At 40.1% G+C, this 20,950-nt stretch overlaps 1 protein-coding gene across 4 annotated transcripts in view; it reads right to left on the minus strand.

Annotated features, from left to right (window-relative positions):
• Nucleotides 1-20,950, minus strand: part of PSD3 (pleckstrin and Sec7 domain containing 3) — a 617,602-nt gene that overhangs the window by 437,177 nt on the left and 159,475 nt on the right. For all 4 annotated transcript variants that reach the window (XM_072634977.1, XM_072634978.1, XM_072634979.1 and 1 more), the window contains exon 2: nt 1,586-1,694. In XM_072634977.1, coding sequence (XP_072491078.1) covers nt 1,586-1,694 — 109 coding nt within the window. The remainder of the gene's footprint in view (nt 1-1,585; nt 1,695-20,950) is intronic.

A 20,950-nucleotide genomic window follows, 5' to 3' on the forward strand; every position in this document is an offset into this window, starting at 1 on the left:
GCTATACTCCATATCTTGATTCTGGGCTTTTTCACTCAGTCTCCCCCATGCCTGGAAAGCTCTCCTTCCTCATTTCTATCTCTTGGCTTCCCTGGTTTCCTTCAAGTTCCAGCTAAAATTCTATCACCAACAGGAAGCCTTGCACTCATTCGAGCGCCTTCCCTCTGCAAATCATCTTCAATTTATCCAGTATATAGCTTGTTTGGATGTTTCTTCCCCCATTAGACTATGAGCTCCTTGAGGGTAGGAAATGTCCTTTGACTTTCTTTGTATCTCCAGTGCTCAGCAGACTACCAGGCACATATTAAGCACAGTATGTATTTAATAAACATTTACTGGCCATCTGAAGAGATGGCTCCATGGTTCGGTTCAAACTACAAACAAGGGTTTGACTTGATATAAGGGGGGACAAAAACCTTCCTAAAAATTAGAGCTATTCAAAAGTGGAATGTTGCCACCTTGGTTGAGACCCTTATCATCTCTCACTGTAACTGGTCATCCTTGCTTCAAATCTCCCTTCCCATTGGGCTGCCAAAGTGACTTTTCTAAAAAGCTGAACTGATACTACTCCCTGAGCTCTAGTGGTGCCCTGTCACCTCCATAAGCTAATATAAAATGCTCTCTTTGGCATTAAAGCTCTTCATAACCCCTCCTACCAGTCCAGTCTCCTTATACTTCCTCCCCTCCATGCTACATCATACCACTAGCTGTTCTTCAAACAGGCTGCTCATCTCCTGACTGCATATCTCTGCACTGGCTGTCTCCCATCGTTCCTCCATGTCTCAGCTCAAGAGTCCTTATTCACTCCTCTATGATCTTAGTGCCTTCCCCCTGACATTGCCTTCCTTCTACTCTGTTTATTTTGTATATACTTAGTCATATGCTATCTCCCTCACTAGAAGGTGAGCTCCTGGAGGGCAGGGGTCTTCCTTTGCAAACATAGTGGCCTGCACGTAGTAGGTACTTAACAAATGAGTCCTGAAGGACTGGAACGGGTTGCTTCAGAAAGAGTGGTGCGTCTTACTTTTAAGGTCTTGTTTTAAGGAAAAGCTAGATGACCCCATTGTTGGATATGTCATAGAAGGAATTTCTGTTTAGACAGGTTAGAATTACAGTGCTATAACAAATAAGAGGGCAGCTAGGTAGCACAGTGGATGGAGTGTCAGTCCTGGAGTCTGGAGAACCCAAGTTTATATCTGGCCTCTGACACTTACTAGCTGTGTGGCACAGCTGGGCAAGTCGCTTAACCCTCTTTGCCTCAGTTTCCTATTTGTAAAATGAGCTAGAGAAGGAAAATACCAAGAAAACCACAAATGGGGGTCACAAAGAATTGGACATGACTAACAGAATAAACAACAAGCAAAGGACACCATAAAAAAACTTGTTTTTAAATAATACCTACACACAAGCATAAATGAGTGAATGAACCAATGAATAAGGGTCATACTGGATGACCTCTGAAGTCCCTTCTCCCTTTGAAATTTTGTGATTCTGTGAAGACAGTGATACACAACAAGAATGAGGGGAACTTGCCAAAGATCCTAGTTTTGGCATCAAGGTGGGCAAAAAGAAAAAGAATACTTACTGGTTTCTGGGGCTTTCTCTTCTGATCTGCCAAATAAAAATTCATATTTGGCCTTGGCAACACTTTTGGAATGAGCTGATCCGTTGTTAACCCAAACAAATGTTTCTGCCTGCAAAATGAGAAGAAAAAAGAAATAAAGCTTCTGTAGTTTAAAAATGCATCCTTCTCCACAGTTATTATATGTGTACTATATGTCTAAGGAAACCATTCCACAGAAGGACATTTGTAAGGTATGGATGATGTTGCTAAGTATATTAATGATAACGTGAAACTGGGCACTAAAACAGGCATCTCTGATGTCCTATACACACAGCTGAGCCAAGAGTGAGAATTCTCTCCTTTAATCCTTTGGATAATTCATCCTCCACACAGCTCTCTAAAGCGCAGATCTCTCAATAAGCTCCAATGACTCTCTACTGCTTCAAGGATCAAATATAGACTCTTCTTTGGCATGTAAAAACCATTGTGATGTAACCTTTTCCAATTTATTTTCATCTTCCTTCCATATATTTCACGTAAGGTTCAACCCAACGAGTCTTTTTACTGTTTTTGATATATTTTTTACCTGTGTACATTTACTCAGGCTACCTCCTGGAACGTGCTTCCTCTTTACTCTTGCTAATTAAAATTCTTAACTTCCATCAAGGCTCCACTCAAATACCATCTCCCACAGGAAACCTTTCATGATTCCTGTATACCTCTCCTCAAACCTGATGACAAGTTCTCCCCTTAAAATACTCTATATCTATTCTTTACATAAATATATATATGTATGTATGTATGTATAAACAGCTAGATTACAAGCTCCTAGAATATATTTCTTTATCTTTCTATCCCTACTGCCTAGCATTGTAGGCTCCTAAAAAATTTTTGACAATTGCTACTGTGATTCCTTAAGTCACAGTCAGTCAACAAGCACTTATTAAGAGCCTACTATGTGTAGGCACTGTGCTCAGTGCTAGTGATACAAAGAAAGGTAAAAGATAGGGAGTTTACAGTTTATTGGGGGAATCAAATACAAATAACTACATACAAACAGGTTGCTGTCATTTGTCCTTCTTTCTCAAAGAGTACCATGACATCAGGAAGAGGATGCCATGACTTAAAAGTGAACTGGACTTAAGTGAGGGAGGCTTGTGCAAAGTCACCAGCCTTACTTTCTTCTCTGGGGCCATATGGATCCAGCAGCAAGATATAAATCAGGACAACTGGAGATGGCCCCCACAAACAAGTTAAATACAGGATAAATTGGGGATAATATCAGAGGAAAGCACTAAGATTAAGGAGGAGTGGGAAAGGCTTCTTTAATCTTTGCTGAATGTCAGAAGATGAGAGAGGTATATTGGTAGACTGAATGAGCCGGTGATTTTCAAAATGAGAAGGGATTCAAGAAAGCAGTGACCGAGATATTCTCAAGTTGATGGCTTGTAAATAGTTAAAAGGGAACATGGTCATCATTACAAACCAGTGCAAGTTTAATAAATATAAATCATGTAATTGATTAAACTCATTTCCTTTTTTTTTCATAGAGTTACTAGACTAGTGAATCAGGAAATGATGTATACAGAACACATCTGTATTTCAGAAAGGCACATGGCAAAGTTGACCATAATATTCATAAGGATAAGACACAGTGGATGTGATTTCAGCACAGAAAGGTGATTTCAGAGTTGGTTCAATAACCCATTGAAAGAATGTTGACAAATTACTTGCTGTCACCCTAAAAGGTCTCCAGTGGAGGTAGATAGGGGTCTTTCTTAAGCCCCATCCTATTAGCCTTTTTCTTTTTAAACCAGTAACTTAGATGAAGATATAACAGGCAGCCATCAAATATGCTGATAACATAAAGCTAATCTGGAGGTGAAAAAAAATGAAGATTCAAAACACCTGGACATGGGGATCTTATTCCTAGCCTTTTATTGTCATGGAGTCCTTTGTCAGACTGGTGAAATCTATGTAACCCTCCTCATGATATTTATAAATAGCATAAATTTAAAATGCATTAAAAATCGAATTATGCTGAAATATAGCTATCAATTTTTTTAAAGTTCATCGATTCCAGGCTGTTGTTGTTTAGTTGTTTATCCGCCATATCTGACCCTTCATGACCACATTTGGGGGTTTTCATGGCAGAGATACTGGAGTGGTTTGCCATTTCCTTCCCCAGCTCATTTTACAAATGAGAAAACTGAGGCAAATATGGTTAAGTGACTTGGCATGGGTCACTAGTGCCTGAGGTCAGATTTTAACTCAAGAAGACAAGTCTTCCTGACTTCAGGCCCAGCAGTCTATCCACTTAACCAACCTGGACCTCTGAATTAGATGGGACTAGAAACATGGAGCACATCTAATAAGAATAAATTTAAGAGGAGTAATCAAAGAGCCCTGCACTGAGATTTTAAAAGAATAAATTACACAAATATACAATGGAAAGATATACCTAGATAGCAATTCATGTGAAAAAAAATTGTGAATATTAATTGAATGCAAGATCAATATAAGCCAGCAAGATGACATCGTGCCCCCTCCACCCAAAAAAAAATAAAGGTAATGCAATATCAGGCTGAATTACTAATAGTTCAGATTTACATAGTCCTTTTAAGTTTTACTAAGTGCTTATTTTACAATAACCGGCTAAGGTAGGTAGGGCAGGTATAATTATTCTCATTTGACATAAGAGGAAACTGAGACTTAGCCTTGTGATATGGTGCAAATCCTGACTTCACCACTCAATACCTACACAAACCTTGGGAACTCACTTAGTCTAAGTGGACCTCAGTTCCCTCATATGTAGAATGAGGGGGCTGACACAGCCCCTAAGTCTATGACCCTATTTTTACTACTTTAAAAGTAAATCCTTTGTGGAACTACTTTGTCAACAAGATTGAGCAACCTATGACCAACTGAGTAAGGCAGACTTATATCCACAGAATGCTTTAGATGACTCATGGTGTGGTTTACATTCTAAGGAGTCATACCAAAGATAACTAACCAATATTAACCAACTTACACATGCCATCCACTGATTAGGGGAGTATGATTTTCAAAGGACATTTAAAAAGAAAGTAATGCAAAAAGAAGCCAAGAATCCTATGGAGCCTATGGTTTGGTCTGCAATCACCAGAGACCTGTACACTAGCCTGTAATCTTGACCTATGGGTCACAAGCCAAAGTACCTTTCCGTATCAATTAAAAGTAACTTTATCCATATTAGCCATTCTGGGAGCTCCTACCCCTACTAGTCTCCCATCTTCTTTCATGCCAAGACATAGAGAATTTTAGCCTTTGTATATCAATCCTTCATCATTTGGAGAGAATGAGGAAAGGGGAGAGATTGTTTGTAATATTAGCTGGATAGAAGACCAACTTATTCCCCAGCAGAATGTAAGCCCCTTGAGGACAGGGATAATTCATCATTTCTATTTTTTATTTAAAAAAAAATGTTTTTCACAGTGCCTTGTACATTCTGTAAATGCTTGTTGAATTAAATTGTTCAGATTTATTTCTTCTACGTTGCTACCTGAAATATTTCTCCTTCTTTCTGGCTCACTGGTGAATTTGGCTTAATTCATTAATTCCACAATTAAAAATTTTAAGCAACTGTTGTTAATTGCTGGGAAACAAAAGAGAAAAGGAGAGAGAAGGAAGGAGAGAAGAGAACTGGGGAAAGAGAAGAAGGGGAAGGGGGGAAGAGGGGAGGAGGAGAATAGGAGAGAAGGAAGGGCCCTCCTTAGTCTAACAGAGGATAAAACAAGAGTACAGACAATTTTAACACAAGCTATAATATATGTACTTAGGGCAGATCAAACAGTAGACAGAGTAGAACAATTCAAGAGTCCAAGTAATCAAGGATAACCCAGGGGCTGGGTGGCTGAAGCAGGAGCGTCTGAGCTGGGCACTGAAGGACAGTCTGGGTAGCACAGCGTAGGGGAAAGAGTACAGGGTGTGAAGTCAAGAAATAATGACCTCTGTGGCTTCCAGGGGTGTGACTGTGGGCAAGTCACTTAAAACTCTTGGAGCCTTATTTTTTCCTCTATAGAAAGATGATAGGAAGGAAAGAAGGAAGGAAGGAAGGAAGGAAGGAAGGAAGGAAGGAAGGAAGGAAGGAAGGAAGGAAGGAAGGAAGGAAGGAAGGAAGGGAGGGAGGGAGGGAGGGAGGGAGGGAGGGAAAGGGAGCAAAGGAAACAAGTGAGCATTTATTAAGCACTTACTGTATACCAGGCCCTGTGCTAAGCACTTTACAAATACTACCTCATTTGCTCTTCACAATAACCCTCTGGGATGAGTGTTGTTATTATCATCCCCATTTTATAGTTAAGGAAACTGAAGCAGATGAAGGTTAAGCCACTTGTCCAAGATAAATAGAAACACAACAGAACACAACGTTAAGATATTATGCAGCATCAGGGATCCTAATATCTGGTTTAGCAGCCCCATTTCTATTTGAGTTTTTCATCACTGGTATAAATGGAAGGCAATCTCAAAGGGAAAGTACACTCAATTCACCCAAGGATGAGAAATGAGCTAGAGACATGGGATTTATTTTAGATTTGTTAAATCTACAATAACTGAAACATCTAAATCATGAGATGTCATTCGGCATTGCTTGAAACAGGACTTGCCAAAGATACAGATCTAGATAGATAGACAGACAGACAGATAGATGGATAGATATAGATTGGAGAGAGAGAGAGAAAGGACAGAAAGAAGACAGACAGAGAGAGAGAGAGAGGAGAAAGATCTAGGTAGATGTCAAGACTGATGGATGGATGGATATAAATTGGGGGGAAGGGGGAGGGAGGAGAGAGAGAGACAGAGATAAAATGAAGGATTGGACTAACATGACCTCCAAGGTCCCTTCAAGCTCTCAAGATAAGATCATATGAAGTTCATTGTTAGCAAAATAAATTCTGTCTCTCGAAGGCCAAGGAACCTTAACTTGTCCCTATAAGGAAACCCATCCTACTCACCTTGGTGCTAGGTTAACAACACAACGTAGAAAAAAATTTTTATCATAGAGAGCTGCCCTTGGAGCCTGGGAAAAGGACAGATGTATCCAATCCAGAAATCTAAAAGCATCATTTAGGGAAAGCTTGGAGCTAAAAGCCCCCTTTTCAAGGGGGCTGGGGGATGGTAGGATTGGGGGAGGTAGAGCATGGAGAACACAAAAGAATGAAAAGTAATCTAAGGCCCTGTAACTTAGCCTGAGCCGGACACTCTAAAGTGCTTTGGGTCACGGAGAGCCCATAAAAATTAAGCTGAAGGCTACAGGAGTCCTACTTCACAAGTCGCACTGGAACAATATTTGATCCCAGTCCTCGAATTTCCATCTTGATCAAGTTCAATCCCATCTGCTTTTTGTTCCCAGGCTCACCAGGCAGACTGGCAGCTGCCAGTCTCAGCTCACAACCCCCCAAAAAGAGCCAGGGTGTCCACAACCAGGGAACAGGTGAAGTGGTTAGCACACAGTAGGTACTTAATACTGGCTTGCTGCATTGTTGATCTCCCTCTATGGTTTATAAAGCTCATGATCTCAGCTGATTTTCACAAATAGACAGATAATACAGGTACTGTTATTCCTGTTTAACAGGTTAAGAAACTGAGGCACAGAGGGATTTTTTTTTTTAACTAAAGGGAGTAATACATCTCTAAAATTCAGAGACACTGTGACTTTGAAGGCCTAGTATCCAGTTCTCCTGGAATCTCCTGATTCAAAGTCCAGAGTTCTTTCAGGGAGTCAGATAATCCACCAATGCCTCACTTCTCTGTCAAGTACAAGATCCTGGAGACAACTTGTCCAGGTCTATAATTTAATTGGGGTGGAGATCTCCTGGTGCATCAAACTCCTCTACCCGTAGAGGAGCACCTTCTTTCTAACTTAAGAGAATTGAATGGGACCCTGAGAGGTTGGGTAATTTGCCTGCGATTACACAGAGAGTGCCAATCAAAGGCAAGACTTGAAACCAGGTCCTCTTCATTCCAAGGCCAGCCCTGGGTAGACCTAAAGATTTGTAAAACATGGTCCCTTTATTCATGAGTCTTTCAAGGGAAGAGTAGAATGTGAAACTAGAGAGAATGCTCAGGTGCTCTACTGATGAGCTGACCTTTGAGCCTGGGACATAAAATAACAAATATATCCAATTCAGAAAGTTAAAAGCATAATTGAGGTAAATTATGAAGCTAAAAGTGCACTCTTTCAAATGAGTTTTAATTTCCTAGCCCCTTATCCCCTCAAAAAATAAATAAACAAAAATAAATGCTCCAATGTGGTATGGAAAATTAACATTAGACTTGGAGTCCAAGGGCCAGGGTTTGGATGCCGACTCTGCCACTTACTTATCTGTATAAGAGATCAAGTCACCTAATGTCTCTGGCCCTTAGTTCCCTTACCTTTAAAATATTGGGGGGTGCAGGGGAGGGGGAGTTGGAATTTGGAACCCAAAACTTAAAAAAAAACCCAAATGTTAAAAAATTGTTTTAGCATGTAATTGGGGAAAATAAAGTATTAAATAAGGAGATTGAACAGGATGACCTTTAAGGTCCTTTTTAAAGTCTCTGATCCTATGATACTGTAGAAGCATGAGATAATTAAATACCTACAAAGTTCAAGAAACTAATACTAGGTTGCCAGGGATACAGTGACAAAAGGGAGAGGGCAACCAACCAACAGCTTATATTCCTCCTCCGGTGGATGAGAAATTTCCGTTCATGGTGGTGGGAACTCTGAGTGTGATGAGACTGACATTAAATCCTCCTAATCTCATATAATTGACGGTGACCAATCTGTCTTTGTGAAAAATCTTAACCATAGAAAAAAAATGTTTTGAGAAATGCTTCCATTGTGCTCCAGCACAAAAGAAATACTTCATGAAATAACCACACGACCAAACATGTTTAATTTCCCTATGATCCGTGCAATATACTTTTCTTTGTTCCTACTGAACAAAACTTTTTACTCAGCCTAGTAATTAAGAAACTTTCACCGAAAGTTAAGCATTATCTGATACTTCAATCTACCTGAGAAGAGGAGGTCCAATCCTAACATGTTCAGCAAGTCAGTCCATTTATGCAGGCCTCAGTTTCCTAATTTGTCAAATGATAGGGTTGGGTTGGAGGACCACAGAACCACAGGGCTGGAGTAATGAAAACAATTCATTTCTCCTTAAAACTAGACGGAGTAGAATTTAAGAATCCCTCAAAGGACTTACGCTGCAGCAACCAACATACGTCTAATGCACATGCTGGAGATAGTAGGATGAAATACTTTTACTTCAAAGTAAAATTGTAGTATATTTTTGTAATATTTGTATTACAAAGTTGTAGGATTAATTATAGTAAGTTTTAGTAAAATATTTAAAATGATTTGTAAAAATTCTTCAATCACATGACACAAAGGGTACTCCCGGTTCTTTTGTAAGGAAAGGTAGGTAGAGAAAGTGACATATTCTCATTTTGCAATGTGCAGTTAAGTGTCTTGCTGTGGGTATTAAAGACTGGAATCAAGATTTGATACAAGGTTCAATACTCTCTCTACTAGACCTTAACACTTCAGAGATCATATTCCTCCCACATTCTGAACAGGAATCCCTTCTGTAACAGGACCAACAAGTCATTCAGCCCCACCTTGAAAAGGTCCAGTGGGACAGGACCCAGTACTTTCTGAAGCAACTCAGACATCTGGGAAGGGCTCAGGCTGAGAGAAAGAACTGCCGTGGACAGCATTCTCTAACATATAGGTTCTTGAACATCTTGAACATAGGGATAAATTCCAATGGGTCTTCAAACTTGGATAGGGGAAAAATTACATAATTTAATATAACTGGTTTCCTTTGTAATCCTATGCATTTTTTCTGCATTTAAATTAAATTTAAATTTTTACACAGCTATTGTGTGTTGTGAGGTCCATGATATATGAAATCCTGATCTAAAGGGATCCCCCATTTTAAATCCTATGATACTGTGATTCTATGCATCTCTCTTCTCTTTTAGTATCAAATGTGCATAAGGGCCTGTCTACATGTATTAACAGGAAAGGAAAAGAATGTCTCTGTTAGTGGGGGGAAGGGGAGGAGTAAATTACCATCTCTCTCAACCAGTCCCTGCTCCCTTGACAGGTTAATTGGCTCCACACTTGAAAAGCCAATCACAGGGCACAGAGGCCTCTGGGGTGAAGGGAGTACTAGAAGCCCTAAACTCTCTGGAAACAGAACCAGGGAAGGGTGATCTCAGGGGTCCCATCTTTAGCAAGTTGAAAGTTAAAAGTAGCCTCAAAACCAAAGGAGAAATCACAAAGCTGACTCCCAGGGTTGTGGAGATGGCAGCAAGGAACAAGCCTTAGCTCCCCACCCAGTAATTACCCAGCCAACCCCACTGACAGTCTGTTTTTAATTGTGTGAGTACCAGGGACAAGAACTGAATTCACAGACCTTTTAAAAGCCCCTAGAGGCCCAGTCTCATTTTCCCACCAGCTGCTACCAGTTCACCTCTGCCCATTTCCTGAAAATGGGCTCTCCAGGGACACTAAGGTGGGGGTAAAGGGGGAAGGAGTGAGAGATGGGTTAAGAGGGGTATAGGCAATATTACAGTTTAAGTACTTTAGAGAAATGCAAAAACAAAGTGATAGGTGAGGTCTGAAGGTTGGAAACAATCTGCAAGGATCAGGGAAGCCTTCCTAAAGGAGGTGGCCATGTCATTTGGGCTTTAAAAGGATTGGTAGGAAATACACACGCACACGCACACATGCACACACACATACGCATGACATTCCAGACATATGGAAGAACCTGAGTCAGATTCTGACAGAGTTACCCAAAACTGACTTGGAAAAGCACGTTGGGTTCTCAGACCAGCCAATGCAATAATAGGAAAAAGTTCATAAGGCACTGGATAGTCAAACTGTCCTCCTCACATAATTCACACTGCATCCATTAACCAACTGGATTTCTGGTTGAGGCCAAAAGTTCCACCCCTTATAGAAGAGCTACATTCACTCTGGGCAGGGTGACGAAAATAAAATACATTTGAGCTCATTCTCCCCACCTTTAAATAGCATGAGTTCTATTGTGTGTTGTGTAGGGAGGATGGGAAAAATCAGGAGAAAACAGGAGTGTTCAACATTCATACAAACTAAATATGATAATAGAAGGGGATTGATTGTTCACACATCTGCACTTTCAGAGAATACACAGATAAAACTGCTATTTGTATCTGACTTGGCATATAAAACTTGGATAGAAAAAGATCTTTTTTGTCAAAAATCAGTCCCCAAGTATATAGTCCACAGACCATGTATGACATGTCTTTCTCATGACTGTTACAAAAGTCTGATCTTTGTACCTGAGAACCCTGAGATAGAAGTAGGAGTTCTGGGCAAGAGCTGTGGCTTCAGTTTTTACTCTTTTTGCTTTACTTATTTTTTTCCTACTATCTTCTTCTCCCCTTCCCCATCCCCACTTACAAACCTTGGGAGTTTCTGTTGATTTACAGAACTCAAACTTTCAGTCTAACACACACAGTTAAGATCCAGTTTCACAAAAATTAGAAAGGAGTGTGTCTGAGTGTGTGTGTGTGTGTGCTCACAATATTATTACATCTTTGAGTATGAACCCTCACTAGAGTAAACATCCCAAGTACGGGACATTTAAACCTTTCCATCCTCTTCCACAGCACTTGTAAATTTCAATTAGATGGTATATAAGAACAACGAAAAATCACAAATGAGTATTTTTCAGGGGAGAACATGACAAAGGTGGAGAGATCCTGACAACTTGTAAGGAAATTCAAAGAGAGAGAGAGAGATCACTAAGCTGAGGGGATCATGAAAGGCTTCATGGCCTTAGGTGTACCTTAAGCCATCAGGAAAAGTGATGAGTTCAGAATGGAAGGGAGAAAATATTTTTAACAGATGTGAAAGGACTGAGTTCCACCTCTGGAATGCAAAATGAGACTGAGAAACCACTAGGGCAAGACTAAGACCAAACGGAATCAGAGAGCTAAAATGGATGCGCACAATAATTTTGTTTAAACTCCTCATTTTACAGATGAGGAAACTGAGTCTTCCCAAGTTCACACAGAGAATAAAGCAAAGAGCTGGAATCTGAATCCAGATTTTTATGACTCCAAATGCCTTGCTTGTTCATTTTGCCCAACAAACAAAATGGAATCACCACGGATGTTAGAGCAAGACAGTGATGTGTTCTTTCAGGCCAGATCATCAGGAAGGTGATTTTGGAAGTTATGGCCAAAGAAGAGATGGAAGGCAGGGAATTCAGTTAGGAGACTCTTACAATTGTCTAGAGCAGAGGTAAGGAGAGCTTGAAACAGTGATGAGAAATGGGAGAGGAGAGGTAAAATCCATAGGATTTGGCAAATGACTGGATCTGGGAAATCGGAGTTTCAAGCCACCATCAGAAAGAGGAAAACAAGCAAGAAGGGGAAACACTGGCTTGGGAGTGGTGGGGAATGATGAGTTCAGATTTGGACACACTGAACTTGAGGTACCAACAGAACATCCAGGTGGAGAGATATGAAAAGGAGAGCAGGGCTAGAGGCTAGATGGAGATCTATAGGGCAGTTAGGGGGTACAGGGGACAGAATGCAGGGTCTGGAATCAAGAAAACCTGAGTTCAAATCCAGCTTCGGACACTTACTAGCTGTGTGACCCTGGGCAAGTCACAACCTCTGTCTGCCTCAGTTTCCTCATCCATAAAATGGAAATAATAGCACCTACCTCCCAGGGTTGCCAAGAGAATAAAATGACATAATATATTAGAGTAAGCATTTTGCAAACCTTAAAGCACTGTATAAGTGCTAGCTATTATTACACAGATTCAGTAGACAGAAGACAAACAGACAGAAACTTTTAGATATTATCAGCCTAAAGACAATGATTTAAACCATGGAAAGAAGTGAAATCTCCAAGAGACTGAGTTTAGAAAAAAGCAGAGTGACAGGACAAAGAATTGCGCACACTTAGGAGAAGAGAAAAAGCAAGCTGAACTACTGAAAGAGACTGGTAAGAGAACCAGGAATAAGCAGCGACACGAACCTAGGTGGGACGGGAGATCAAGAAAGGGTCGTTAATAATATCAGTGAGCCCTACAGAAAGTTCAAGGTCAGGCACTGACAAAAAGAACATGGGATCTCCTAGGCGGCATTCAGTCCTTCTTGTAAGACAGTTCCTCAGGGCCCTAAAACTAGCAAGCATCTAGAATTTCACCCATGATTTTACCTGCCCAATAAATAATACATTTCACTGATGCACCAATGTATTAATAAACTGTTTTCCTCTTTAGAGGAATTCCATGTATGTGGCTATTGGCACTGCAATATGCTTATTTCAGAGGCTTCACCTAAAAACTACAATTTTACTAAGTTTACTCAAAACTCCCAATTCAAACTTCTGGCAAAAACCAATACTAACAGTTATTCTCTTGATGAAGCCATATTATTCTTCATCAACATCCTAACTGAAAAAGTGATAGCACTCCGTGGGTGTTTCATACTCCATTAACTGCTGATAAAGTCATTCATCAAGATGGTCTGACAAGAGAGTACTGTGTACTCACAGAGATATTAATTAACCAATTTTCCACTGATAAGACACCCTCAACAGCGCAGCTTAATGAAATGGCTCATGTACAACAGTCTGCCGACCACTAAAAGATGAGCTGGCCAGCACTGACGAGTATTAACCTTATTTCTAGAGCTTTGGGAATTCTGCAACAGGAATCCTCTCTTCTAATTGATGGGAGAGGAGAGAGCCAGAGTCAGAGTGCATCTGTTTGAAATCTTTCAGATTTTCTTTTTGTAAGCTATCCATTGTCTAAACCAGCACTCGAAGTGCTGATTGGGGTCATGAGTGAAAAAAAGTTTAAGAAGTCTTGGACCCTAAGCTATGGTATTTTTTACCTATGATTTTAAATAAAAATTTGGCAGAGATGCCATTTACTTAAAACTGGACATTTCCAGACCTTTCATATTGTCTTATACACTAAAAAGATTTTAAAATATTACTACTAATAAAGTTATTTTTAAATCACACATTAATGTTTCATTAGAACATGAGCACCTGGTGGCCAAGGGAGGAGGGTAACCCAGGTCTCAAAGTACATGCCAAAGGAAAGGCACAAATCCTAATGGGCCCTACACTGAGCTGAAAAGATCTGGAATGTGGGCCTGGCAATAAGCTATGAGGTCTGAAGACCACACAAGTTAAACTTAAGGAGGCCCATCACCAAAGTGTTTACCATCGGACGATAATTCTTCAAGGACCACACGAACTCAGTAAAATAAGTCCTTGGTAAGATTAAATAATTCATCTGCACACAGATGAAATCATGAATCTTTTAAAAATATATATTTTATTTGTTTCACTAAATATATCCCAATTACATTTTTTAAAAAATTTAACATTTATTTTTTTAAATTTTGGGTTTCAAATTCTCTCTCTCTTGCCTCCCCAACCCCTTGAGAAGGCAAGCAATTTATCAATTATACATTGAAAGTCAGGCAAAACGTATTTCCATATTAGCCACATTACAAAAGAAAATATATTAAAAAAAACAAGAAAAGCAAAGTGAAAAAATGCTCCAATCTGTATTCATGAGTTTTTGAATTAAAGAAGTATCACTGAATATATTTGTAAAGAGTTCAAAACTGTATTCTTTAGTAAACCAGGATGAGTACACTATTCTCTGAAATTAACATGCTTACCTGTGTTAAAGGTAACTGTTTTAGGATATCCAGAGGCTCATCTGGACAGATAGATCATAAGAGATATCAAATGGTAACCCCAAGTGTTTATTTCTAGAATTGGCTTGTTCTAATTCAGCTTAGAAAAACTCTAGCAGTAAAGAACCCATAGAGTATAGGACAAGAAAACCAAGTCCTCTGTGGAGTCTTATTGCTTATCCAGTAATTCAAAAGATTCCTGTGATATTCCCACACCTGAAAATGATCACAAGCCCTCCACTTCTTGGTAGATGTTCTCTGATGAATTGCTGGAACAATCATCAGCTGGTAGCCAACTCTACACTTGGAAATTATCTTTGTGTCTTCCTCCCTCTCTTCCTATATCCTATCAATAGACAATTCTTCTAGATTTGTCCCTCCAAAAGCAGCTCCTGATTCTAACTGCCCCCAGGCTTCCCTCCTCATCTCTTGCCTCCTGGCTTTCCTGACTTCCTTTAAATTTCACCTAAGTCCAATGTTCTGCAAGAATCCTTTCCCAATCCTCCAGAATCTTAATGACTTTCCTCTCAGACTTCCCCCAATTTATGCTGTAGATATCTTGTTTGTACCTAGTTGTTTGGCACATAATAGGCTCGTGATTAAAATTAGTTAATTGATGGATTGTTTCCATGTGGTCTCCCCTCTTAGACTGTAAGCTCTGTGAGAGACTATCTTCTTGCCTTTCTGTACCCTCAGTTCCCACAAGTATGTTAAGGGGTCCTTGAACTTGTCTTTTTGAGTTGTTGTATTTTCCAGAAACACTGGACCCAGAGCATACAGGAAACCCCAAATGTGTCAAGGATGAAGCCCCCGCCCCCCACCCTGGATGACAAAATTTGTTTTTATTCCAAAGTGGACTCCCTGTGTGTGTGTCCTTGGGACACACTGGGAAATTTGCTTGCACATCTGGGACCCTGTAGATATGCAGACCCTCCTATCTTCATAGTCTAGCAGTTTCCAAGAGAAAAGAATGAGGCTTTTGCCACCCCCTTGCCCCCCCTTCTGGAGAGATTCTGTCCTTTTCTCACCTCTACTGTGCCTTTCCCCCTCCCCTTCCCATGCCATGCCCCTTCCTGGTATCTCCTCCTTCCTTCCTCTTGCTGTCATAAATACACAAAACTTCTGTATGAATTGTGAACTCTTTGGATTCCACATGCAAATCCATTTCTCCTGTAATAAACCTGGTTTTCACCTAAGTGATTGCCAGTTGACAGGTACCACCATAATGCAGTTTCAGAGCACCTCATACCTGCACTGTTTCAATGATCAACTTAACCTTCCTTCCTCCAATCTGCATCCCTCCAAATCCACCTTATGGTTTCCATGTTAATCTTCACTTGACACAAGTCCTCTCTTGTTCAAGAATGTTCAGGGCCAGGTAAGACCTGCTGCATCTCTCACTCTGCCCACAATAGAGCTCACATTTATAAAGCTCACTGAGTCACATCAGGCTCCATCACAACAGGACTTTACAGAGGAGTGTTGAAAGTAGCTTTGATAGTCAGAGGAGAAGAAAATGGAGAGAAATTAATAGCTTACTCTCTTTTCAAGTTACAACCAATGCCAAAACAGGAAAATTGAAGTAAAACTAAATTTCAGGGTTTTAATGTGTATAATTTACAATGGATGATAAAGCTGCTAATTGCTACTTTTATCAATGACTGTTCTTTCATGTAGGCTTGTTTATAAGTGAAAACAACACAGCCGGTCATAAAATTTCCATGTACTCTGCCTAATTAACAGGAGTCAACAAGAGATGGCCCTTACTGTTTTGTGTTTCCTGTGACTAAATCTTATTTTACTAAGTTCTATAAGAGCTAGAGTTCCAGGTTTCTTGGTGTCCACTTCATTTAGTAACATGTACAGGAAAGGACTAAGATAGTATGGCATAATGGATAGAGTCCAGCCTTGATATCAGGACGATCTGGGTCCAGGTCCCATCTAATATACACTGCTAGAGGATCATGGACAAGTACCTAACCTCTTATTGCTCCACGACAATAACTCAAATAGCAATATGGGAACATTAAACCAGATTTAAGGATTTCTACAGACTATATATTAACTGTTTTAAAAATGTAATATTACCTATGTTTTGTTGCATTTTTATTTATTTTGTTAAATATTTCCCAATTAAATTTTAACCTGATTCAGGCTGCACTTGGTAGTGTTATGCGCCACTTTGTATTTGACACTTCTGCTCTAAGACATTCTCTAAAACACTCATTTGCAGAGAATGTACCAACATACCTGGATATAGCTAGGAATGACCTATACCAAATAAACCTAAGGCCCAATCCATACTCCTGTCTTTCTCCCTGCACTAGGGAAAGGCACTCCTAACACAGGAACTCTCTCCAACAACACAGGTGGCAATCCCCCCAAGGTATAACAGATAAATCCTAGGGAGCTGCCTGGGACACACTTAGATTAAGGGATTCTCCAGAAACACAAATCTAGTGTCAGAGATGATGGAATCTGAATCCAGGTCTTCCAGACTCCAAACCCAGCATCCTCCCTTATAATCCAAGCTGTCTCTATTACCATGACACATGCACTCTGAAAATGTTACACAATGAAAAAACAACACAGTGATCAGCAATCATGCACATGATGATATAAAAGCATGAGCTCTTTGATGTCTTTTGGAATTGATATGCAGAGTTGTTGAACAAAGTAGTCTGGATTGGTCTCTTTTAAGAAATGACTTTTAAGATTTTTAACCAGGAATTGGAAGAAAGTCTTTTGAGGACTGCTCTGGCCTAACTCAGAGAGGTTTCTACCCAGATCAAACCCATGATGCTCATAAAACCAATCCACTCTATAGGGATATTTATTATCAAGGATTCCCCTTGCTGTGATGAGAAACACAAATTCCTCCTTATTTAGTAGTATTTTTCTTATCACTCAATAAAATATCTTCACTGCCACATTGTGGCTCTCATTGTCATGGTATTCCCCAAGATCCCCAAACTTGGCAACAATAAGTGATCAAGGAAAAGAAAGGCATGTGAGCTTCAGGAGTATTACCTGAAAAACAGAAGCTTACAAAGAGAATATGAATAAGTAAAGCTCAAGAGATCTCAATCACAGTGGAGAGGTCTGGACAGAACTCAGTAACAGGTAGAACAAACTCTGTTTCATTCCATTAAGCTTCATATTTGCAAGTCAGCAGAGATATGGACAACTAACAGATAATATAAGGACATCTTCTGAATTTTCTCCAGTTACTTTGCCAAAAAGAGAGCATTCTACAAAAAGAGATTTGGGCCAGTCAGGTGAACCTGAATCAATCTCTGATCTCTGGGTGTCTTCCAACAGTCTCTCCCTACCTACATTGTTAAATGAAAACAGTGAAGTTTCTAAGGTTCTCCTGACACCTCCTATCAGAATGTCCCTGCCTCCCACATGCACTATAAAATCACCAAATTGATGCTAGACTGGAAGATAGGACTATATTTAATGTGTAACTTGCATGGTCACAGGACTAAGGTTTGAGGAGTATGGGAAGGTAGCCTTGGTCTTAGAAGGTTTAAAAGGATCTGTCCATTTGAATAGATTCCTTCTGGACCCTCAAGCACAGGACTCTATGCATTTTTTAAAGGTGGCATTATTAGAAAAGGTTACATGGAACTCAAGACTTGACATACAGGAAATTCCTGTGGGACCCCCACAGGAATTCTTTATAGGAGAAATACAGATGTAAAAACATAGTAGGAAAAATTGTTATGTGCAGGGAACAGGGAGAAGAATGACTTGCCTGGAATAGAAAGGTATGAAGGGTATGTACTAGGAAGGTGAACCTTTCTAAAGATGATATGCAAGATGATGGAGTAATGAGGGAGGGAAGAAGGAAGGGAAGTCCCCTCCAGCCTCCACCCCTTACTAGAAGTCCAAGGAAGAAAAGCAATCATCAAGTTGCTTCCATCTCTTTTACAGACCACCAAGGGGTAACGTTCCTCCTGAACCATTAGTCATCTTCAATATATCTTGCCAGACATGGAGACCAAGCAGGCATTAAAAACCAAGCAAATATCCTTCAGTATTAGGCCAGAATCCTTGTCTAGTTCCTTGGGAATGCCCATTTCTGACAAAGATCTGCACTCTCATTTCATCAAGTGGATTCAGGGAACTGAGCTGTTCAAAGATCCATTGATTAACCTCTTCCTATAAGGGAATTGCAAACTTGAATGAGTCTTTTTTGCCCATGGATAGGTTCTAGGATATCTTAGGTCTCTGCAGAGTTTAGCACCTGGCTTTAAAGGGGAGAAAAAAAAGAAGGGAAAAGAGGTAAGATTTGACCGAAAGGTTAAAAAAGAAAAACAACTAATTTCAATGACAGCAGGAAAAAAATTGTTGAGATGCTTCAATAAGGGTAAAAGGAACCCTGGAATATATTGCTGTGGCAATGGGAGCAAGGTACTCCTCTTGAGACATGGAATATGATGAGGTTTTTTTGGAATGAAACTTATGTTCTATTTGACTACAATATCTGATTCTGGCTTTCAGTTTGCAAAAATTTTATATTTCCTTTTTAGTTCTAGAACACAAACAAGGAGTACCCAGAAAAAGATATTGGGTTTCTTTTGTACCTTTCAATTGTGACTATTAAACTAAATATATATCAAGGGTCTCAATGAGAGTATGCATTTCCACCTTTAGAGAGCTTTGTTTGCTTTAAAGCCAAAAGACAAATGGCTTTATCTAGATAAATAGTAAAAGAAATGAAGCTTGGGGAAGAGAAAAAAAAAAAACTGTGGTGGGGAGCTATGAGCTAACTAAAGTGTCTAATTTTGTGTGGTACATATTGGGGCACAGAGTTAAAATTGGAAATTACAAACAATCCCAGGCCAATTTTGCCAAAAGCTGACAGTTAAAAGAGTCCTGCAACTCAGAAAAATCAATGGTCTATAAGAAGAGAGGCTGGTGGCCATATGTGGGATCATAAACTCAAGAAGAGTCTCAATTAGAAGGAAAGAGGCCACCCTGATAGCAGGAAGCTAGGAAGTGAAAGGCCTTCCAACAAGATCAGTAAATGGCCCCAGTTAAGTCCTAGGCCCTACCAAAAAAGAAAACAAATAACTCCTAACCCCAAGCTCTACTCATTTCGCCTCTGGTGTCAGAAAAAATTTTTTAATGTAAATTAATTGGAGTTATTAAAAGGATGACGCAGTTTCATAGTTTTGGGCAAAATAAGGCATTAGGGCTAGATGATTTCTAAGTCCTTTCCAGCTGTACTGAGAATTTCTGCTCCAAATATAATGGAGTAGTAGAACGAACAGGATTGGTATTCATGTTTCAGCCTATAAATAGTGACAAATAACCTAGCAGTGGTATCCCAAGGCCCAAATGTAGTTGCCTAAAATTCTATTAATTCCATCTTCACTTAAAGTCAAATAACTGTACAACCCTAATCAGTGACTCACAGACAGCAACCACTTCACTGAAAAAGGCAAGGAGTAAGCAACCTCAATCACATTCCACCCTGAGCAGCAGGAAGGAAATGGGGATGAGGGCAAACTAAGGGTCTGCTGGACACCTTAGAGTGGTCCCCAAAGTCAGAAAGAGGGAAGGGAATATAGATACCACTCCATTACTATTTCTACTGCATGAATTTTCCAGAAGCCCTTCTGCTAGGGATGTGGCAGCTGATGCCAACCCAGTGATAAGGCAAGCCATTCCCCTCATCTGGAGCCATACCTGGTCCCCGTCACTGTGTAAAAACTCAGGACCACTGACTCATATGGGGGCCTAAGTTCTTCCTCCAGCTCCCTAACATCAATTTCTCCATCTGTCCATCAACATGGTATCCCCTTTAACCAAGGGTGGACCATCATTCACTACTCACTCCTATCAATGACCCAGAGGACATAGTTCTGGGCCTTTAATAACAAGTATGACAGACCTCCATGCTTTTCAGTCTGTAAAGTTCAACCTACTTCAGGAGAAGATGCCAGAGGAATCTTGCCAGAGGATGCCAGAAGAATTCTTGAGGAATGAGGCATCCATGAAAGCCCTAGGGTGATTCTGATGATGAATTTATGAAAAAGGACCAAACAAAGCATTCCTGACTAATTAGCAACAGTCACAGTCTGGCCTTAGAGGCCAAAAGAAGAGCACTGTGGATAGTCCCAGAGCCCTTGAAACAGCCTCAGTAGGAGAAGACAATGACTAAGCTAGAACCTCCCTGTGAATACATTTTGAATAGACCTTCAGAAGATGCCAGCAAAGTGGATTCTGCCAACCTAGGTGTTATGATATGACTTTGGCGGCTAATTCCATGCTGTCTGCTTCAAGGTCAAGGGTGTCTAAACTATTTCCCAGTCTCCTTCTCTACTAGGATGAGGAACTGGCTGCTGGAATCCCGAAGATAAGGAAAGGGGCCATTCTTGCCCAGCTCCTCAGCACTACTGAATAAAGGATAGGTACTGATCTGGAGCCTCCTTCCCTCTGCTGCCCTCACCTGATCCTTGCCTTCACCCTGATGTCTGCTTCAAATAGGAAGAGACTGTACAGATGCTCAAGGAAAAGGGGAAAGGAAGGGAATTAGCAATTATGCAAGGCACTATGTTAAGCACTTTACGAATACTATTACATTCGATCCTCCCAAAAATCTCAGCAGGTCTATGCTAT

Source organism: Notamacropus eugenii, chromosome 1 (assembly GCF_028372415.1).
Source record: "Notamacropus eugenii isolate mMacEug1 chromosome 1, mMacEug1.pri_v2, whole genome shotgun sequence".
Lineage (NCBI taxonomy): Eukaryota > Metazoa > Chordata > Mammalia > Diprotodontia > Macropodidae > Notamacropus > Notamacropus eugenii.